The 18,997-nt window shown below is 43.7% G+C and overlaps 1 protein-coding gene across 2 annotated transcripts in view; it reads right to left on the bottom strand.

Annotated features, from left to right (window-relative positions):
• Window positions 1-685: 685 nt before the first annotated feature.
• DCUN1D1 (defective in cullin neddylation 1 domain containing 1) overlaps window positions 686-18,997 on the bottom strand; it is a 660,034-nt gene continuing 641,722 nt past the window's right edge. For both annotated transcript variants that reach the window (XM_069618653.1, XM_069618654.1), the window contains exon 7: window positions 686-6,208. In XM_069618653.1, the coding sequence (XP_069474754.1) occupies window positions 6,129-6,208 (80 nt within the window). In that variant the 3' untranslated portion in view covers window positions 686-6,128. The remainder of the gene's footprint in view (window positions 6,209-18,997) is intronic.

Here is an 18,997-nt window from a genome sequence, read left to right as displayed (position 1 = left end):
GTTTTTATAGTAGTTATTCCCTCAGATGCATTCCTCTCACTCCAAGTAAGGCCCAAAGCAGAGAGGAGTCCAATTCACTACTTGCTTTGTAGCTAGCATCAGCTAACATTAAGCCACACAGTTGGACTTATTGTCTCATACTAGGTTTAAAATATATGTTTCTAGACCTTCAATATACCTGCAACAATAGTGATCAAGTGGCATATATTTGAAAAAGGAAGAATCGTTTAAACTACAAGAAAAATTCCATACAAGAATGATGCCATAAATTACAACAGCTCATAACCACGTATCAACATCCTGAATTTCTACATTCTATCCAACATTGACGAACTTGATTAACAGTTCAAAAATGTTTTAAGTTCAACAAATAAGTTTAACGAGAAACCACAATAAAAATCAGAGAATTGAATGATTGTGTCTACAGAACATGGCATTAAGTTTCTGCCAGAGAGTTTTTCCTACACGTCAGTAGATTAACATGCCTAATGCATATTCAATTTAGCAAATACGTTGCACATTAAGACTGACAGGAGGAACAATTCTGGTGCTCATAGGGGGGTTCCTATCAAGTCATGGCCACCAGGGAGCACCCCCACTTCCAGATCACCATTTCAGGTTTAAAGGAAACCATTTCCACTATGCACATCAAGTAGGCTGCCAAATAAAAAAAATATATGCTTACTTTTCATGTTTTTAGATACACTTTATTAAAAAGATTCCAAATAAAATAGGCATATACATTAAAACACTGCATAAAAAGGCTTAGTCATGGCAATTGAACTGAAACTTTATTTCCTCTGTTGGTAGAAGGACAGGGATCTGTGAACAATTACAATTAAATTGAGATATGCAAGCGATCTAGGTTTTGCACCAATTATAATCTTGATCATAAGCCTCTCTAACCCGAGGACTCCAATTTTGTACACAATTGTAATATTAAAAAACACAGATTACAAACCACTTTTTATTTATATATTTATATATATATACCAATCGTTCTTGCTATTTGGCAAAGATGTGCTGCACCTTCATGTACAACTTAAAAATAAAACCTTTAGAGGGACAGAAACTAAGCATTTCTGGATTTAGGTGGACTATGCATTTTGCTTGAAACACCCTAAAAACATAAATAAAAGAATAACACAGCCACACATTTCAGCACTTTAAAAGACAGAGCACATTCCCTGTAACCAGGCAGTTCCACTTTGAATAAACCACACCATGTTAAATTAATCTTTCATCTCATACTAGTCAATTCCTTACGTTTTAATGTTAAAAAACGGCAAGCTACTATCTGGTCACACAAACTCACACCCTTAAATGCTTTGTGGTCTTAATATAACATTTTTATAATTACACAGTAATTATAACATGTAGTAGTACCAAACTGATTGTGACACTATTTTGTTGAAAAATTCTCACTTTGTAGAAGTGTTCCAAATGATAAAGGCAATAGGTCACCAAACAGTATTACACTTGCAGAGAAAAATATGCATTGGAGTAAAAACCTAAATTAGATTACATGTCAAATCAAACTAGCAAACTTTCACTGGTACATCTCAAATAATAAGAATGTATACGAAGTAAAAATCTTTCAGACAAAAGAAAGTAAAAATCCCACGCAGAGAGGTTTAATTCAAGTCACCATTCATATTTACAACAAACCCCAAAAAGAAAATGAAAGCAGCAAACCTCTGTTTTTTTGGCATAACCATTTCCAGTGGCTTGAATGTAAATTGAAGTTGTTTGCTCATTTATAATGTTAAAATCAGACTGTTTGTGAAAAATAACTGACTGGATGCTAAGGAAACCTTTTTTTGCAAACGACAAAGACCGACCAAACAGCAGTGCAATATTTTCAGTTGGTGTGGACATATTTCAGTACTGAAAGCAATTCATAGTTACTGCCATGTGGCTATTTGCAGATGGGATCACACGCATAAGGGCTATGCCAAAAACCTTTACAAAATAGGATTTGTAAAGTTTAACACATCTGGTGAAATTTTACACGCACACACAATGACTTATTTTAATTCAATAACCCTTGGTTAGTCACTGCCAGAAATAGTTGCATATTAAACAGAATGTCAGTCCATGCAAATGTGCAGCATTGTACACGATTCATTGCTAATTATATCAAAGCAACAATCTGCGATTTAAGAAAAACTGGACTGACTATAGAAGAGGATATGGCAAAGTGCATTTGTAGGGCTAATGGCTGAGTGTCTTCAAGTAAACTTTGATAATCGGTGATGACAAATTAAAACTGGACTGGCTTGTATTAACATGTTTAGAAGCTTTCAAGGATGTTTACACACCCCTAAATGATATTACTTTGATGAATCAAGCCATTTCAGTGGAACCAGTCAAGATTCTCTCCGAACTAGAAGAGGCTCGTTTTTTGTAAGACGATATTTTGTTTTGCATCATGTAGGTCTTTAAGATGCCAATAACTTGAATGTTTTGTTTTATACCTTTTTAGTGTGAAGAGAGAATGGCTCACTTCTGAATTTTGAACTGAGATTTCTAGCTTGTATTCAGTCAGAGAATGCAATTTTACCGAGCACTAATTTTAATTCAACAGAGAAAACAGCCTGCTTTGCAATGATCAATTTCTATAAGAAACCAGCAGTACCCCAAGCGTAGATGTTCTTTCAAAAAATAGGGGAAGTGAGCGGTGGGGGTGAGTTTGAAACAAATCGATCACATTTTACACAGAAGTGACCATGCATTTTCCAATATGCAAATGCCTCACCGAGGAGTAGTAGTAATAAGATGTACAAACAAGTGCCTTGCACCTGAAATCTTTTTTGAACGGCTCATGCATTGACCAACTGAAGAGCAGCAAGATTTGTTAAAAGGAATTTGCCCAGATAAATAGAGCAGGTTTGGACACATAGCCGTGTTGTAATTACTCACTGTAGAGAATTTAGCTGGCAATGTGGTATCACAGTTTAAACCTCTCCACATCCCAGATAAATGACAATGAAATCACATCCATAACCAATATTAATTTAAGCCGTTTTGTTTTTAAAATCCAGAGCAGGCCAATCGCAGTCTGTTTGCAATTGCTCTCATAACAGAAGAAAACAGATCAATCAGTAGTTGACCTGTACAATTTATGGACTAATCCTCTAACAAGGCAATCAAGAGTTTTTACTTCAGATTTTTATTTCTTCAGATGTAACAGGGTGTTTTTTAAATGTGAATTAAATTAATCGTGCTGTACGGTGATCGGATGTGTCTTCAATTCTGGTTTGTATCAATTCATAGAATAAGGACATTCACCTAAACTGCAAATTTTATCCAATGGGAAGCCAAACATGTTTTTAATGCAGTATATAAATGCACAATGAGAATGTGTGATATGGTCTTCGAATGCCAGCTTGTGTTTCTGACGATAGCCATGGGTCTCGTAGGTAATCATCATTTCTTCATAACACTTAAAGCATTTGAAAACCAGAACAGGTTACTTGTCAAGTGTGCGGATATATTACACACAATTTAAGCGCAGTGTATCGTGCTAGCAGAGTATGCCATATGAAGGGTTTGGCAATGAAAACAAGTTAATACCTTTTTTATTCCAGCAAAATAATTTATTATCAAACAGCTATCACTCCCAAAATGGCCACTTCTGCAGGCTTTAACGAAAGAGTTTGAAGGAGCAGCACATCTTAGAGTGTATGTTGCCCAACGATAAGAATAACAATTTCTCTTTGCAAGAAAATAATTTTATATTACAGGACGCTTTTCTGCACTCAATGGACTCCTGTAAAGGAACTATGATGGAATGCATAGTCCAAAACAAGTTGACCAGTTTGTAAAGTGTATCAAGATAGACAGTAACAACTTGTATGGGAACAACCCCCATTATGTCAAGGCCAAACAGCTGCACAATCTGCATTCACTTTAGTGAACCACATTATATCATGCCCCATCAAATGCACAAATGACAACTTTCTCTCGTAAATCCATGCATACATAGAGTTCACCAATAGGCATACGACAACTGTGCTTTGAAAACAATCGGCTAGGAAATGTCCAATACAGAGATTGTGCATGCAGGTTAGGCATAGACCTATATCTGAAACTGGCACTTTTGTTAACACTATGCAGGTACGAGATGCACTTGCAGAAGCGGCAAATGCTTTGGTGTCTATATTTTCCATACTTGAATCCTTTGGGGGATGGAGGGCGGGGTCGGGACAGATTCCAGTAAGCAGTCCAGCATTAATGAATAAATTAAACACAGAATAACTTCCACCACAAATCAGTAGGCACTCTAAAGAAACATGTTTGTCAGGGGAAGTGATTTCTCTTAACGGTTTCATTGCTTCAGTTAAGGCCTGAGGAAGTGGACTGCTTGGTAGGGAAGACCTGTAAATCAATTATTTTCTTACAGTGGCTGAGGTATCAACTTGTCTTTGCAAAGGCTATATAATGAAATGCATGTGTGCTCTCAGCGGCTCAATCCTGCAACCCAGAATTTCCTTTACTGTACTTTAGGGGGGAAAAAAAGGTCAATAAATAGAGAAAACCACGCATTGAAGCACTTCCTTACCAAAAAACAAAAACAAAGTTGAAGATTGTTTTTAATACGCTTTGCATCTTACCCTGCTTCACTTAACAGCAATTAATAGAGAAAGGTGGTGGTAGATGTCGGTCTAAGACTCCAGAACCTAAAGGCGAAACAGGATTATCCATGCCACTCCAAGTAGCCCTTTCAATGTCGATGTACAACCATCAAGTGACCATCAAAAACATGTTTGAGAGGTTCCTATGTCTAAAATTGTAAAAGGTTATATGAATGTGTGATCCAGTCGCTTTAAATAAGCCAAAGCTATTGGTCATGGTTTCCGGATTGGAATTCAATAACTTAAAACAGTGGGAATGTTTCCAACCAGTGTTAGGTCTGAACTATAAAAGGCTTCCCATAAAGACAAAATATTGCTCATATGAGCATGCATGCCAATATGGGGCGAGGTGGTGCAAAAGAAATACAAAAATTCCCTGTGGAAAAAATAATTTCCTGCTCAACAAGTCCTAACTTATATAATCAAAGTTGCAAATTTCAGTGCATAGCATTGTCGCAAGAGGAAACAGTGCAACAACCATACATCAAATGTGATCTCCCAGAGAAGGGCAGTACTTCAAGTAGTTGCTTGCAGAAGAACCACCACAACTGCTTCTAAAAATGTAACTTGAATTACAATTCGCACCTAGTTAGAAATCAGGGTTATTTATTGTTTGAAAGCACGTATTTCAAAAGCTGAACTATGTAGAAATATAAAAGAAACAATTCCAGTGTCCTGTTCAGTTGTAGACACTAGAATATTACTAAATAAGTACTTAAGTATTTCCCAGTGACTTTTCTCTCCACTCCTCAAACAACCTGGATACCACTGCACGCTAAATTGTACGCAAACACATTTTTCACAGTTCAATATGAGCAGACAAAAATGGAATTCAACCAGTGTATGATTAACATCAATATTTCAGATAGGCACTGAGTTGTATTAACAGCAACTGCGTCCTCACTTGCAAGTTGTTGCTGCCATGAATTTGATAAATTGAATACATTTGGACAAAAACTGAAATTTACCCAAGAGTTTTCTTTTCCATTTTAATCGCAACAAGAACAAATATCAATCTTTCAGGACGAGCTACCAGCATAGTCTCTGTAACCAATCCAAAGCAAGTATTTACGAGTACTTTTCTTTTTAAAACATGTTGGTGGAGTTGATCCGAATTTGTGTTGAACAGCTGTCTGATGAGGGCATCTTGTGCTTCATGCCAAAAAAGGAAAACTCCAAAATAAATCGGGGTGAAGCGCCCAAAGCTTAGTAAGTAAACAAAGATGATCCACAGACATAAGAGGAGATCCACAATGTTGGAATACGACTGTCAACAGAGGTCCAGCCCTACAGGAAGAGTCAAGAGTCCAAACCCAGGCTGGTTGAATTAAATATGATATGGTTTAAGATGCATCCGCAAGGTTTGCCTCATCCCTCACTTAGAGGAGTCAATGCTCTTCAGTTCAATGCAGCCAGCATAAATTGACTGTGCAATTATCTGTTGTATTTATTTTTGTACAAGCTATGTACATTCTACAAGGTTCTTTAGTGCTACACGGTTGTACTTTTTGTCCCTGCTAACTGAGGGCGTGCAAATTCCACAAAGTCATCGATAAGAACAGGCCATGCTCCTGCAAGTAAAGAACAAACAAAATGTTTACAATATACCAATTTGATCAAAAACAGTTCCAATATTGTTGAAATATAAATTGCTTATGGTAAATGGGTAACACAATCATAACTGGTCACTTGACTACACACATGCCCACATAAATGTAATTCCCTCATGAATACAAAAAAGTTAGTCAACTATGCACTATGTTTTTCCCCTAGTTGATCATAAGTAACCAAGCACCCTGAGAAATGCACAAAACAGACAACTATTTCAGCAACAAATATTATTCATCATCTCGAACATTGCCAAGAGAACCACCATTGAGTCATTTTACACCTTTGCCTCACCGCCCCCTCCCCTGCTATGAGTTTACATTTTCCAAGAACACTTGCAAAGTGGTCAGGCTGAAAAACAAGACATGGGAGGCCTCCAATTTCAACAGACTGTCAGGGTCTTTTCAGTAGAAAATGTGACATACGTGTCAAATATGATAAGCTGGTTCAACAGGACTAGAATGGTTGTTTGGCCTTACTGAGTTTCAGGATTTAGTGTTTTGTGGTCTTTGTGCCTCGTGCTACATGGCAACGTGTTTGCTAATCTCCTATTAGGCTTTTGTGTTTGTGTACTTTTTTCAGTTGTGTTGGCTATTTATTTAGGATTGTAGTGAAAAAAAATCAAAAGGTTGGGATACCAGTGTTTGAGGCCAGTCAAAATAGGTTTAATTCTTGGGATCTAAAGCTGCTTTAGTTTAGATCTGGCTGATGTCGGATTTTATATGGGCTGTGGTTGCGAGTATGAAGTACTCTGCATTACTTAATATCTAGAAGTACCTTTCTAACAGCGACACCCTTCAAGGATTACGACTGGTCTGCCTGTAGTCTGCCCAGATGCAACAGGGGCCAAATCACTCATACCGGAACATCCTCCCAGAGAGCACAATCACACATGAGGCGGTGCATTGAGTCAAAGAACATTCTGATTTCTATGTGCAGGCAGGCAGACAGCTTGAGCATTAATAACCTTAATTGCTGGCTGACCCTTGGGGCTTTTAACAAGTACTGTTGGTGTAGCTCCTTCTGCAATTCAAGTATTTGTGTAGGTGAACATCTGGTTTCAGGAATTTGGCACCCACTTAGTGGCCCTCGCCAAAAACCCTGCAGTGGTTTAATAGGGCAGAAAGCCTCAGATTGAATAATTGGTGCGGCTGCATACACATACTTCCTAGCATTAGTTCATTAATGGAAGGAAATTATAAGTTACTCACCGTAGTGACTAACGTACTCTTAGTCCATAGACCCCTTTCCTCCATATGGCGCGGGCGTCCATCGCGAGGGACGAGAGACAGAACCTTTTTCACCAGAAAAATCTTCCCCTCTAAATTTAGAGGCGCAGCCCTGGGAGCATGCGCTTCCCTGACTCCGCCCTCCGGCGCCACACCTCAGTTCCCAAAGACGCGTCGACAATAGATATACCAGTGCCTAATGACACCAGATTATTAGGGGTGGGACGTATGGAGGAAAGGGGACTATGGGCTAAGAGTATGTTAGTCACTACGGTGAGTAACTTATAATTACTCTTACGTCCCGTCCCCTTTCCTCCATACCGCATGGGCTATTACAACTGAATATAGCCCCCGGGTGGAGAGCAGAGGCTCATTAAGCAGAAACGCCTGTCCGAAAGCTGCATCCGACTTGGAGCCGGCATCCAAACAGTAATGCTTGCAGAAAGCAGATGGAGTGGCCCATGTGGCCGCCCTGCCAGGGGACATGGTGCTGAAAGGTGATGGCCGTTGCCTTGGCCCTGACCGCATGGGCATGCATGTTCGCCGGAAGGGGTCTATGCTGGCCCTCCTTTGCTTCCTTGATGGCAGAGACCATCCAGCGGGAAATGGCGGCTTTGGAGGACTGAAAGCCTGGCGCCTCCGAAGGTGATGAACAGGGCATCCGACTTGCGAAAGCCCTTGGTCCTGTCCAGGTAGAATTTCAGGGCAGACCTGACATCTAGGCAGTGCAGAACTCTGAGGCTCGTCCTTCGGGTCAGCAAAGAATGTAGCAAGGATGATCTCCTCGTTTAAGAGAAAGGTTGATGGCACTTTAGGTACAAATGCCGGATGGGTCGGCAGGACCACCTTACCCTTGTGAAAGGTAGTGTACGGCTCTAATGCGACTAGAGCTTGGATCTCGCTGACCTTGCGCGCTGAAGTGAGGCTGACTAGAAGGGCCGTCTTGATGGTGACCAGCCTGATGTCCGCGGACGCCACAGGCTCAAACGGCTTGTGCGCGAGGGCGCCCAAGACTCGTTTCAAATCCGCCCTAATAGGCGGGTAGAGTCTAGCGAGTCCGGCCAAATGTCTCTTGACAACCAGGTTGGAGGAGGAGGGGCTCTTCTCCTGTAAGCCCCAATGGCTGAGAGGTATGTGCGGAAGGTGTCCACCTGCACGCCGGAGTTGGCGAGGTGCGCCGAGGATGACAGCACGTCGTCCAATGAACATGCCAGCGGGTCGATTTCCCTGGCGTGTGGCCAGTGGCAGAACCTGGTCCATTTACTCTTATATTGGGCTCTGATAGCCTTGCTCCTGGCCCCCTGTATGATTTCCAGATTGGCTTGGGATACGTTGAGGTGGCTGAGCGTCACCTGCACAGGAACCACGCTGTGAGGGCCAGCTTCTGAGGGGTGGGGTGGACGACTCTGCCCCCCTGCTGTGTCAGAAGATGTGCTGGGCCAGTCGGGAGGTGGATTGGAGGGACCTCCGAGAGGCTGAGCAGCTCCGAGAACCATGGCCTGGCTGGCCACCACAGAGCTATCTGAATGAGGTTGAGCTGGCGAGGCTCCCCGATCTTGCAAAGCACTCTGTGAATCAGTGGAGTGGGCGGGAAGGCTTATGCTGCCATGACATTCCACTGAATCCTTAAGGCGTCGCCAAGGGAGCCCCTGCCAGGAGGCGAACTGGAGGCACTTCCTGTTGTGCCTGGTGGCAAAGAGATCCACCTGGGGGGAGCCCCGTCTGTGGAAGATTTCATGTGCCACACAGTCGTTCAGCTGCCACTCGTAGTTGTCCGCACCTAACCTGCTGAGCCTGTCCACTTCCAGGTTGGATTCCCCCGGGAGGTGGACTGGCGTGAGGAAAATCTCATTTTCCAAGGGCCATTCCCACATGTTGATCGCCAGTCTGCACAGGGAGGGGGACCTGGTCCCTCCCTACTTGTTGATGTTGTACATACTGGCCGAGTTGTCCGTCTGGATGAGGACAACCCTTCCCCTGAGTCGTGGGAGGAAGGCTCTGAGCGCTAACCAGATGGCGTTCAGTTCCAGCCAATTGATGTGGTACTCTTGTTCTTGACGGGTCCACGTGCCGTGGACAGATAGATCCTCCAGGGTGGCTCCCCATCCTTCGAGTGAGGAGTCTGTGGTAATCGTCACCTGTGGGGTGGGGGGCCTGAAGGGCTTGCCGTCCGCAGGTGGCATCCTTCAGACCACCATGTGAGGTCCGGGTGTAGAGAAGTGGGGATCTTGAGGATTTCGGCCTGGGATCCCTTCTTCTGGTTCCACAACGCTGAGAAGTGGAGCTGGATCCTCCTCATCCCGAGTCTTGTGTAGGGGACGGCAAACAGTACCGCTACAAAAATCCCCAGGAGATGTTGGTACCACCAAGCCGAAGTAGAGCTTCGGCTGAGAAAGAAAGTGGGACGTGGCCCTCTTGTGGTCGGAGGGGAACACCCTCTCGGAGCGCGTGTCCCAGATGAGGCCCAGGAAGGTTAGAAACTGCGTGGGTTGCAGCTGTGACTTCCCAAGATTGAGCGAAAAGCCCAGGTCATGTAGTGTGTTCATCAGTGCTTGCTATTCTTCTTGTTCAGCTCTTCGTTTGTGCTGGAGTGGAGGAGGTCGCTGCCCTCGAAGGGCAGATCTACAATACGCTCCTGGACATGCGGGTTGAACTTGGTTGCCCAGAGCCAGGCCATCCTTCTTATGTCTGTGGCAATACAGATGGCATGTCCAGAGGTATCGATGTGTGCTAGCGTGGACGTCATGATATCCTGAGCCACAAGCTTGGCCTCGGCTAGACCCGCCTTGAAACGTGATTGGCTGTGAGAGGGGAGTTCCGGGAGGAAATTTCCCACCATAATCTCTGGTTAGCGGCCGCCAGCATGGCGTCTGCGTTGGCCCGACGCAGGTGCAAGGAAGCGTTGGACTACAGCTTCTTACCATATGCCTCCAAGGTTTTCTCCTCCTTACCTAACAGCGCCGTCCATGAAGACGACGAGGACGACAGGTTTGGAGTACAGTCATGCCGCAGTGATCACCAAGGAGTATGGCTGCGAATGGGAGGAGAGCAAGAGTGTATCCCCCTCCATCTGCCTGTACTTGGCGTCTAGGTGGAGGTTGACTGGCTGGACGGAGTGTGGTTTGAGCCAACCCTTCTTGGCGAGGGAGACTACATTGATTTGCAATGGAATTCCGGTGCCTCGTGAGGACTTCAGCAAGGACGCCCTCCGCTGGCTGTTCAAACTGTGGCTGTGGAAGTCCCAGGTATTCCGCCAGGCTCGCGATACGTTTGTGGAAGGCCCTGGCCGATGGTGTGTCAGGATCCTCCTCCTCCTCATCAGTATCCTGAGGGTCTGGGGGATCCTGTGGAGGAGGAGTATCTGGAGGATGGGGCACTGTAACCACCGCCAGAGGCAGAGGAAGGGTCGGAGGCCGTTATGGAACTGCCTGTGGAGGAGCTGGCTGCACTGGGGCCAGAGGTGTCGGCGGAGGCATCTGTGGTGCCGCTAGCATAGCGGGAAGGACTTCCCTGACTGCGTCCTTGATGATAGCCCCCCTATCAGGAGACTTCATGAGGCCGAGGAACCTCTCAAAGATCAGGTCCTCGCTGGCTGAGGAGGAGGAGGAGGAGGGCACTGAAGGGGTTACTAGAGGCAACCGATGCCGACCCTGTACATACGGATGCAAGGGAAAGCAGCCCTGCACATAAGGATAGGCCGTAGGCCACGTACCTGGTTGATGCCAGTCCCACCACGATAATCACTCTTTGTGGAAGTCTTGCAGAGGCGAACGGGTATCCTTTTCTGGCCTGTCGGCCATCTTGTTGAGCTGCCTACCACGTGGCTGCGACGTGTTGCTCGGCTTGTAGCTGCGATCCTCTGCCAAGTCTCTTATGTGTGAGGCGCACGACTTGTCCCGCTCCTCGGGCACATGCCGGTAGGTGTATTAACTTCGACCCCTCGGACATACTGCCGGTAACAGGGCGTAGCCACTCGGCCATGATCCCGGTACAAGGGCGGAGTTCCTCGGCCGCAAGCCCTGTAAAAGAGACTAGTGGCTCCTCAACCTTGGCACCGGGAGGTTCTGAGGACCGCTCAGCCCGAAGGCCGGTAGCTGTGACAGCATTGGTGCACGAGTTGGTAAAAGGACCGGACTGGTCCCTCCCGCGAGTCCCTGGGAGGGAGTCTCCCTTGCGAGGTGCAGATGAAAATATAGGCCCTACCTCTGGCCTGGAACGTCTCGCGAAACTCTTTAGGTCCTCCGAAGGAAACCGCTGGAAGAGCTCCCTCCCACCTGGCTAGTCTGTTCTTCAGCGCTTTCATGGACAGCGAGCCGGACGCCAAACAGGCTTGCCAACCGTGGTCTGGGCCAAGGCAACGTAGGCAGAAGGTGTGGGGGTCTGAAGTTGGAAAAGGCCCTTTGCAGGATGGGCACCCTGCTGAACCCTGTTGAAGTTGACACGTGCCGGGGATGAGCTGTGGCGTCTGAGGACCAAGTACCTATTGAACAAAAAGACAAAAGAAGATAGAGTAAGATTCCGCGCATGGATTTACAGGGCCGAAGCCAAACCTAGGAGTGCTGGTGAATTTGGCCCGTTCCCGTCGGCGCAGAAAAGGGGACCGAGGTGTGGCGCCGGAGGGTGGAGTCAGGGCAGCCCATGCTCCCAGGGGCGCGCCTCCGCGTGACTCTAAATTTAGAGGTGAAGAAGATTTTTCTGGTGAAAAAGGTTCAGTCTCCTGTACAGTATGGAGGATAGTGGACGGGACGTAAGACGGTCCTATGCAGGGACTCCAATGGTGGAGCGTCAATATGGTGTGAACCACACAGTCTTGGCATACCCTGAACAATAGGACACTTCAGCAACAAATTAGTAATTCAGCAAGGCTCTAAGAATTAGGCACCAGTGTCATTGCCCTAAAACAGGTGCTGAACTCTCCAACTTACTAGCTTTTGGGACTGCAGCAACGATCCTGGACTTCCATTTCACTCTTTTTGCCCTACTGCAATAAGCTACACCTGTCTGAAGTTGAGTAATAATGGAGGGGCTTGCTTTCCTGGGGTGCTTCTGATGTATGGACCCCTGCTTTGAGTTCAGTAAGGACCACAAATCCATAATTTCTCTAGATGCCTAGCACAGACAGGCATGACTTACAATTGCCTTGCTAAAAAAATATTTTAGGCCAAGCCTAGCTTTGTGATACAGCATGAAGTGATTTTCTTTGGAACAAGGGGTACTGGGGTGCTCATACATTAATTCTCTTGGGATCTCTTAACAGTCAGACACCTGGCCTCATGTTGTACAATGACTGAACTCCCTGTAGAGGATGGCTCTGGTCCTTGGGACCATACCTTCCCCCTACCAAAAGCCATCCTGATGGTGCACACAATGTCTGTCATGTAAGGTGACATTCAGTGAGCTCCACATTGACTCTTTTCGCACATAAGCTAACTTTAAAGTCCTTCCTTTCAAGCAAGGGCATTCAAGCAAGGGCTTCACTAAGGGCTGTTATTGCTGTTGCTGGACGTGCTTTTTCCTGCTCCTTCTGGCTGCTGTCCACGTCGTTGTGTCCAAATTGGAACCGAAAACACGTGACACACGAAGTCGCCACCTCCCCCTCCCAGAAGCCCTATATCATCTGAGCACAAGCGCATTCACGCGCGCGCATTCAAGCAAGGGCTTCACTAAGGGCTGTTATTGCTGTTGCTGGATGTGATTTTTCCTGCTCCTTCTGGCTGCTGTCCACGTCGTTGTGTCCAAATTGGAACCGAAAACACGGTATTGACTTTCATGCACTTTACAGCAAGAGACTTTTCTAGCAGTCTATAGCAGTGGACACTAAAATAGCAATATTTGCTAAATTTTATTTTTCTGCTTCATCTTAGTGACACACGAAGTCTCCACCTCCCCCTCCCAGAAGCCCTATATCATCTGAGCGCACACGCATTCAAGCAAGGGCTTCATTAAGGGCTGTTATTGCTGTTGTGGCTGGAGGGCGTGGAGGCGGAGGTCTGTTCATACTTTCCATTTGTTTCCGAGTGAAACTGGCTATTATCCCACTTATTAGCACATTTTAGCATGAAATAATTGGGAATATTCATTGAATCTTTTAATTTTCATTTTTACTCACAATGTACTATTCAGGATTGTATTGTTGATATTTGTTCCTTGTGTCTGCTGTTCACCGACCATTTATATTTGGGCAACCATATGGTAAAACTATATACCCTTATGTCTGATATGCCACCACCAGACCAAGTGGCAATTGCGCTTTTTTCAAATAATGAAACACCTAAACGTCCAACTCGAACGAAGACAAATAAATTAGCAGGACGTCCAAAATCAACGTCCTGTCTAGCAGATATACGCAAATTCTACCCTGATAAAATATCTATAAAAGAGAAAGTCATGTCTGAGATCATAAACAATACTCCTTTACCTCAAGCAAGTTCTTTCATTCCATCTACGGAAACGTCTTTAAATCCGCAAATTGATTTATGTACACCCTCAGACTCGCTACTAGCTGCGTTCTCAGAAACCAATCTACTGGGAGATTTCGCTTTGCCTTCTACAAACAAAGCCACAACGCTAGTCCAGTATCATGCTGAAAATAATGATGGTCACCCAGTCCTGATAACCCCAGATGTACAAATCATAAATTCTGTTTTAAAGGACTCAACAGAAACATTAATTGCAATATCGACAAAAGATCAGGCTTGTCAATCACCCTTAACCTCACCTAAACAGATAAATGAGACCCATGATTATGATCATTTATCTCAGTCACCTGTGATGTTTACTCCTTCACCTAATGAGTCATCTGCTCTATCTATTTCTTTTACTCAGCCAACTCCGAGGCAGTCAAAACCTCACCCTCAGCAACATCGCCGGATGTTACTTCTGCAAACCTAACAAGCAATGAATACTGCTTTATTTTCTTTAGCTAAACTCTATGAAACCTTGGATTCACGTCTTGTTGATCAGAATTTTCTTTTAAAAGAAATATTAGAAACCAAATGCCATACAACCCTGTCATTGAATCCAGTTACTACAATCCATCAACACTCTCGAGCATTAGCACAAGCTAGAGTTAGTGATAAAACGCTTTATCTACAAGAGGAAGATTCTTCCGCAAAGTGGGCAGAAAATTCCAAGAATATCAAACTGAGCGAAACAAAGAATGAAATCGAGTTAGAAACAGCAACCATTGAAAAATTGCAAACGGCAGAGACACAAAATCCACAGAAAAAACCCTTGAAGAACTCACAACGGTCAGGTTGTGTCCATGATGATCAACCTAAAGCTGAAATAATTGAATCCCTCAATTTACCATCTACTAAAGCATCTGGAGAACCTTCATTAGATCAAAAAATACAACAAAAAAACTACCATTCAATATATTTGTTCAAAAAGGTGGACCCAAGAATGCATTGAACAATGGAACATCGCTTAAAAAATCTAAAAAACAACAAATCATGAAGGCTCAAAAAAAGAACAATACTCAACAATTCATTAAATCGATCTCAATGCCTGACAGAAGAACGAATGACAAAAGAGCTGCTATTATTAGAAAATACGCAACAATATCCAAACACAAAGCTTCCTTACTTAAATTGAGTATGGATAATACATCTAACAAACCCACACCTAATGTGGATTTAATGTATCCTCCTCTGGATAATTTGATTAATGAAGCACGAAAACAGGCTCTTATAACAACTGTGCCTACACACACTGTCACATCTGGTATCCTCTCTGCTCCAAAATTCCAACAGTCGCCTCCAGATGACACTTCATTAACAACATTAGAAAAAAGAAGAGAAGAAATTCAAAAATCACTTAAAGTGTATATGTCTAAACCGTCGCAAATGATTAATCAACAGACACAAATACAGAATGATTCACGTCTGACTCAATCAAATAGGAGTATTACAAAACATGTAACTTTCCAACAAAATCCTGATGCAAACTCCAAAAATCACGGCAACTAATATAATTAAAGAATCACAACAAGGGAATCAGATGACTAATCCCAAAATGGAAAACCGCCGGAACAAACATCAAAGTACCGCGTGCTTTAGTTTAATACTACAGAGCTGCACCAGTGATTACAGGTTATGTAATCTCAACCGAGCTGCATTTTTGAATCTCATGAGCAACATAGATAGCTTACAAGATGTAACGACAACTGATATAGCTCAAGTAGAATTTATACATCCACATGACACATCTGTAGTAAAATTATGGATGACGTCAGGTTTGGTGAGGAATATTATATGGCAAGCTAGACATGAGCTTTATCAGCTGGGGTATATGCTGTTGAACACTACTGACAAAGCCATGGAGGATGCACAGAGTCCATCTAAGATTCAAAATGTAATCTCAGCAAAATCCTGGCCACCCACAGCAATGACAATCTCTTGCTCCTCGACAAATCAAAGCAGCACGCGAACAGTATCCTTCCCAAATAACCACTTGCTGGAAGATCAACAATAACAATCCGAACCCAATTCAGAAGTCCAACTAAGCATGGCCTCATGGAATACTTGTGGCAATAAACATCTAACAACTACATCGATGAGCTTATTGGCAGAATATGACATTATATTTCTTCAAGAAGTCTGGTTAACCATTGCGCCAGTTTGGGAAAACCATCAACTAGTGTTAAATCCAGCCTCAAATGTGCTCAGAGGAAGACCCATGGCAGGACTTATAACAGCTGTAAAAAGCACCAAAGATCTCACTGTCACCTTCTGGGCAGCCCCAAGTAATCGCATACAGTTAACTCGACTTACCATTCACAAGAGACAGATAGCCTGCCTGAACTTATACTGGAATCATATAGCCATTCGAGATGAACATTTTTTTAAGTGTGTAGAAAAATGCCTGGACATCATTGCCGCAGACCCTGCTATAGATCACACCATCTTAGCAGGAGATCTTAATATGAACTGCTTAAAGAAATCAGGCAACAAGTACCAAAACTCAATAAAAAGATGGAGTCACCTCATGAAGGGGAGAGGCCTCTACATGGTAAATGATTCTATAGACCATGATGCTCCTCCGAAAAATACTTGGAAGAGAGGCAAGCAAGCATCGTTGATAGATTACATCTTTGTTGATGCCAGTCTTCTTTCCTCCCTAACATCCTTTAATGTGATTGAACAACACATTAGTGATCATGACATCTTGGAAATGATCTGGGAATGGTCAATATCTCCTTTAATAATCCTACCTGAAAAGTATAACACCCAGATTGCAGTTGCATCAGCAGGTTTCAAATATAAATGGACCCCCACAAATCTGAATGAATTACTTCAAATCATCTCCTTTCCTCCAGGCATTCTATGTCCAGACATCATCATCAGAGATGGAACTTATGTTTCAGCCCTATGGACTTCTGAGCAAAGAACAAGCACAATTATGAACTCTGCTAATACAAAGAAAAATCATAAGCATACTTGGGATGATTTAGTTAAGAAAGGGAAAGCCATAATGAGAAAGCAAATTCGAGACTTAAAATATCTGTCATTAGACCAAAGAATTTTGCAAAAAAGAAAAATCAAAAACAGATATGCCAACTGGCTGAAACGACAAAGCTAGCATGCAACTAAAAGATGCACAGTTAATGCTGCGAACTATAGCTTCAAAAAGCTCAGCCATGATTTGGGGCTTAATCAAGACCATCTATACCCCCAACAATCCATTGTACAACTTAATGCAGTATCTGAGGAAGTGTGGGTCGCATATTATAGTTCATTCTATGCAGACTTTCCATGGACCAACCAACCCAGCTATATACCTCCACATAACTTGACTCATTTAGAAATAGATCCTAGTGATATATTAAAGGGATGGTCTAGTAAAAATTTTTATTTAAAAAATAGATAGGCCACATAAAAAAAAAAATACTAGCATCCTCAGTTTTAAAACTTCCTATGTAAAATTTTGAGCTATTCAAGCTCAAAATTCGAAAAAGCAAGCACAGGGGCGCCGCCATTTTGTGAAATGGAGGCCGTCCTGTGCTGGCTTTTGCGGCACTAATGAAGGAAAAGCCAGCCAGCTGTAGTAAACAAAGTCTACCGCTGAGTGGCTTTCCCTTCATCAGTGCCGGGACTCGGAGGACGCGGACCGGAGACCAGAGCAGGAAAGCTGCAGCTGAATCTCGGTAAGTGCTATTTATTTTTTTTTACAAAAAATAAGCACTAGCTGGAGGAGCCCGGAAAACTTAGAAATAAAACCGCAGCTTTAAAAACGTTGTATTTATGTTTGCAGTCGCTTTTGAAGCGACCGCAAACATAAATACGTTATTGTGTTGGAAAACGCTGCGGTTTTAAAACCGCAGCGTTTTCCAACACAACCGCGTTGTGTCTGCCTGAATCTGCTTTGCCATTTGGGGCTCTCGGGCTCCCCAAATGGAAAAGCAGATTCAGGCAGACACAACGCGGCATGGGGCTAAATATGTGGAAATGGGTGGTGGGGGGCAAGGGTAAGGGGATGCGGGGGAGCACACTTAGCTGATTCCCGGCGAGGGGAGATGGTGTCTCCCCCTTTGAGGAGGCTCAGAGCGGGGTCTATACCGTGTGGTAAAGACCCCGTTCCTAGCCTCCTCATTGGCTGGGAGGCCATCTCCCCACCCCCCTTGCCGGGTTCCCAATTTACTAATACCATCATGCACAAAACCAGATAGCACCCTTATTTCCATGCAACAAAATGTTTGTTCATCCCTGCTTAAAGCAATCGAAGATCTCTCCTCAGCTAAAGCTCCTTTCTCTTGTCAGCTTCCCTCCCTCCTGAATTATATAAACAGTTTGTTCATACACAGTCACCACAGCTCCTTGAGCTGAAGGAATTTGGTCACCTTGCTCCATCAGTGAACAATGCCTTCATTACTATGGAGTTGGAGCCTGGGAAACAGACCAACATAAAGATAATTGCAAAGAACATGGGTAATAGTGCATGACTGTTGATCCACCTAGTTATCAGTTAGGATTTGTACCGGATAGCTCTATAGTGTTAAGACTAGAGAATGAAGCAAACTGAGAAACCCAGTCACCACTGAGGTAGATGCAGCAATTTTAGATTCCACAAGATTTTGAAGCTGTCTCACGACTCATTTGAGATTATATAAGAAAAGGTTTTGTGCTTTATTCTGATCTGAACCTGAAACTGCATAATAACTCAATACTATTGCATAGCTTCTCCTTTGGTCGAAGTATACAGGAGACGTCTCCAATGTTCTTGTTACTATTTGCTGCTCCCATGAAGCCTTTGGGATAACCGGTTAGCAGACAGCATGCCAGTAGGGGGATTAGCACAGGGGCATAATGCCACAATCATGCTACATGCAGGTGATTATTATTGTTTATTAAGGATCTATTATTAGGGAGGAGAGCAATTTTCCACCATCACACTTGAGGGTGATTAGTTTGAGCAAGTCTGATCTTTTCCATCTTCCATCGAACATGCTCTCTCTGGCAGAAACTGGAGATTATAGATGGATCCCAGATGAGAGACTATACCTTGGGAGTGTGTGCCTAGAGC

Source organism: Ambystoma mexicanum, chromosome 10 (genome assembly GCF_040938575.1).
Source record: "Ambystoma mexicanum isolate Mex_15411 chromosome 10, UKY_AmexF1_1, whole genome shotgun sequence".
Lineage (NCBI taxonomy): Eukaryota > Metazoa > Chordata > Amphibia > Caudata > Ambystomatidae > Ambystoma > Ambystoma mexicanum.
Note: the sequence above shows the minus strand (reverse complement) of the source record. Positions and strands in the feature narration are given on the sequence as shown.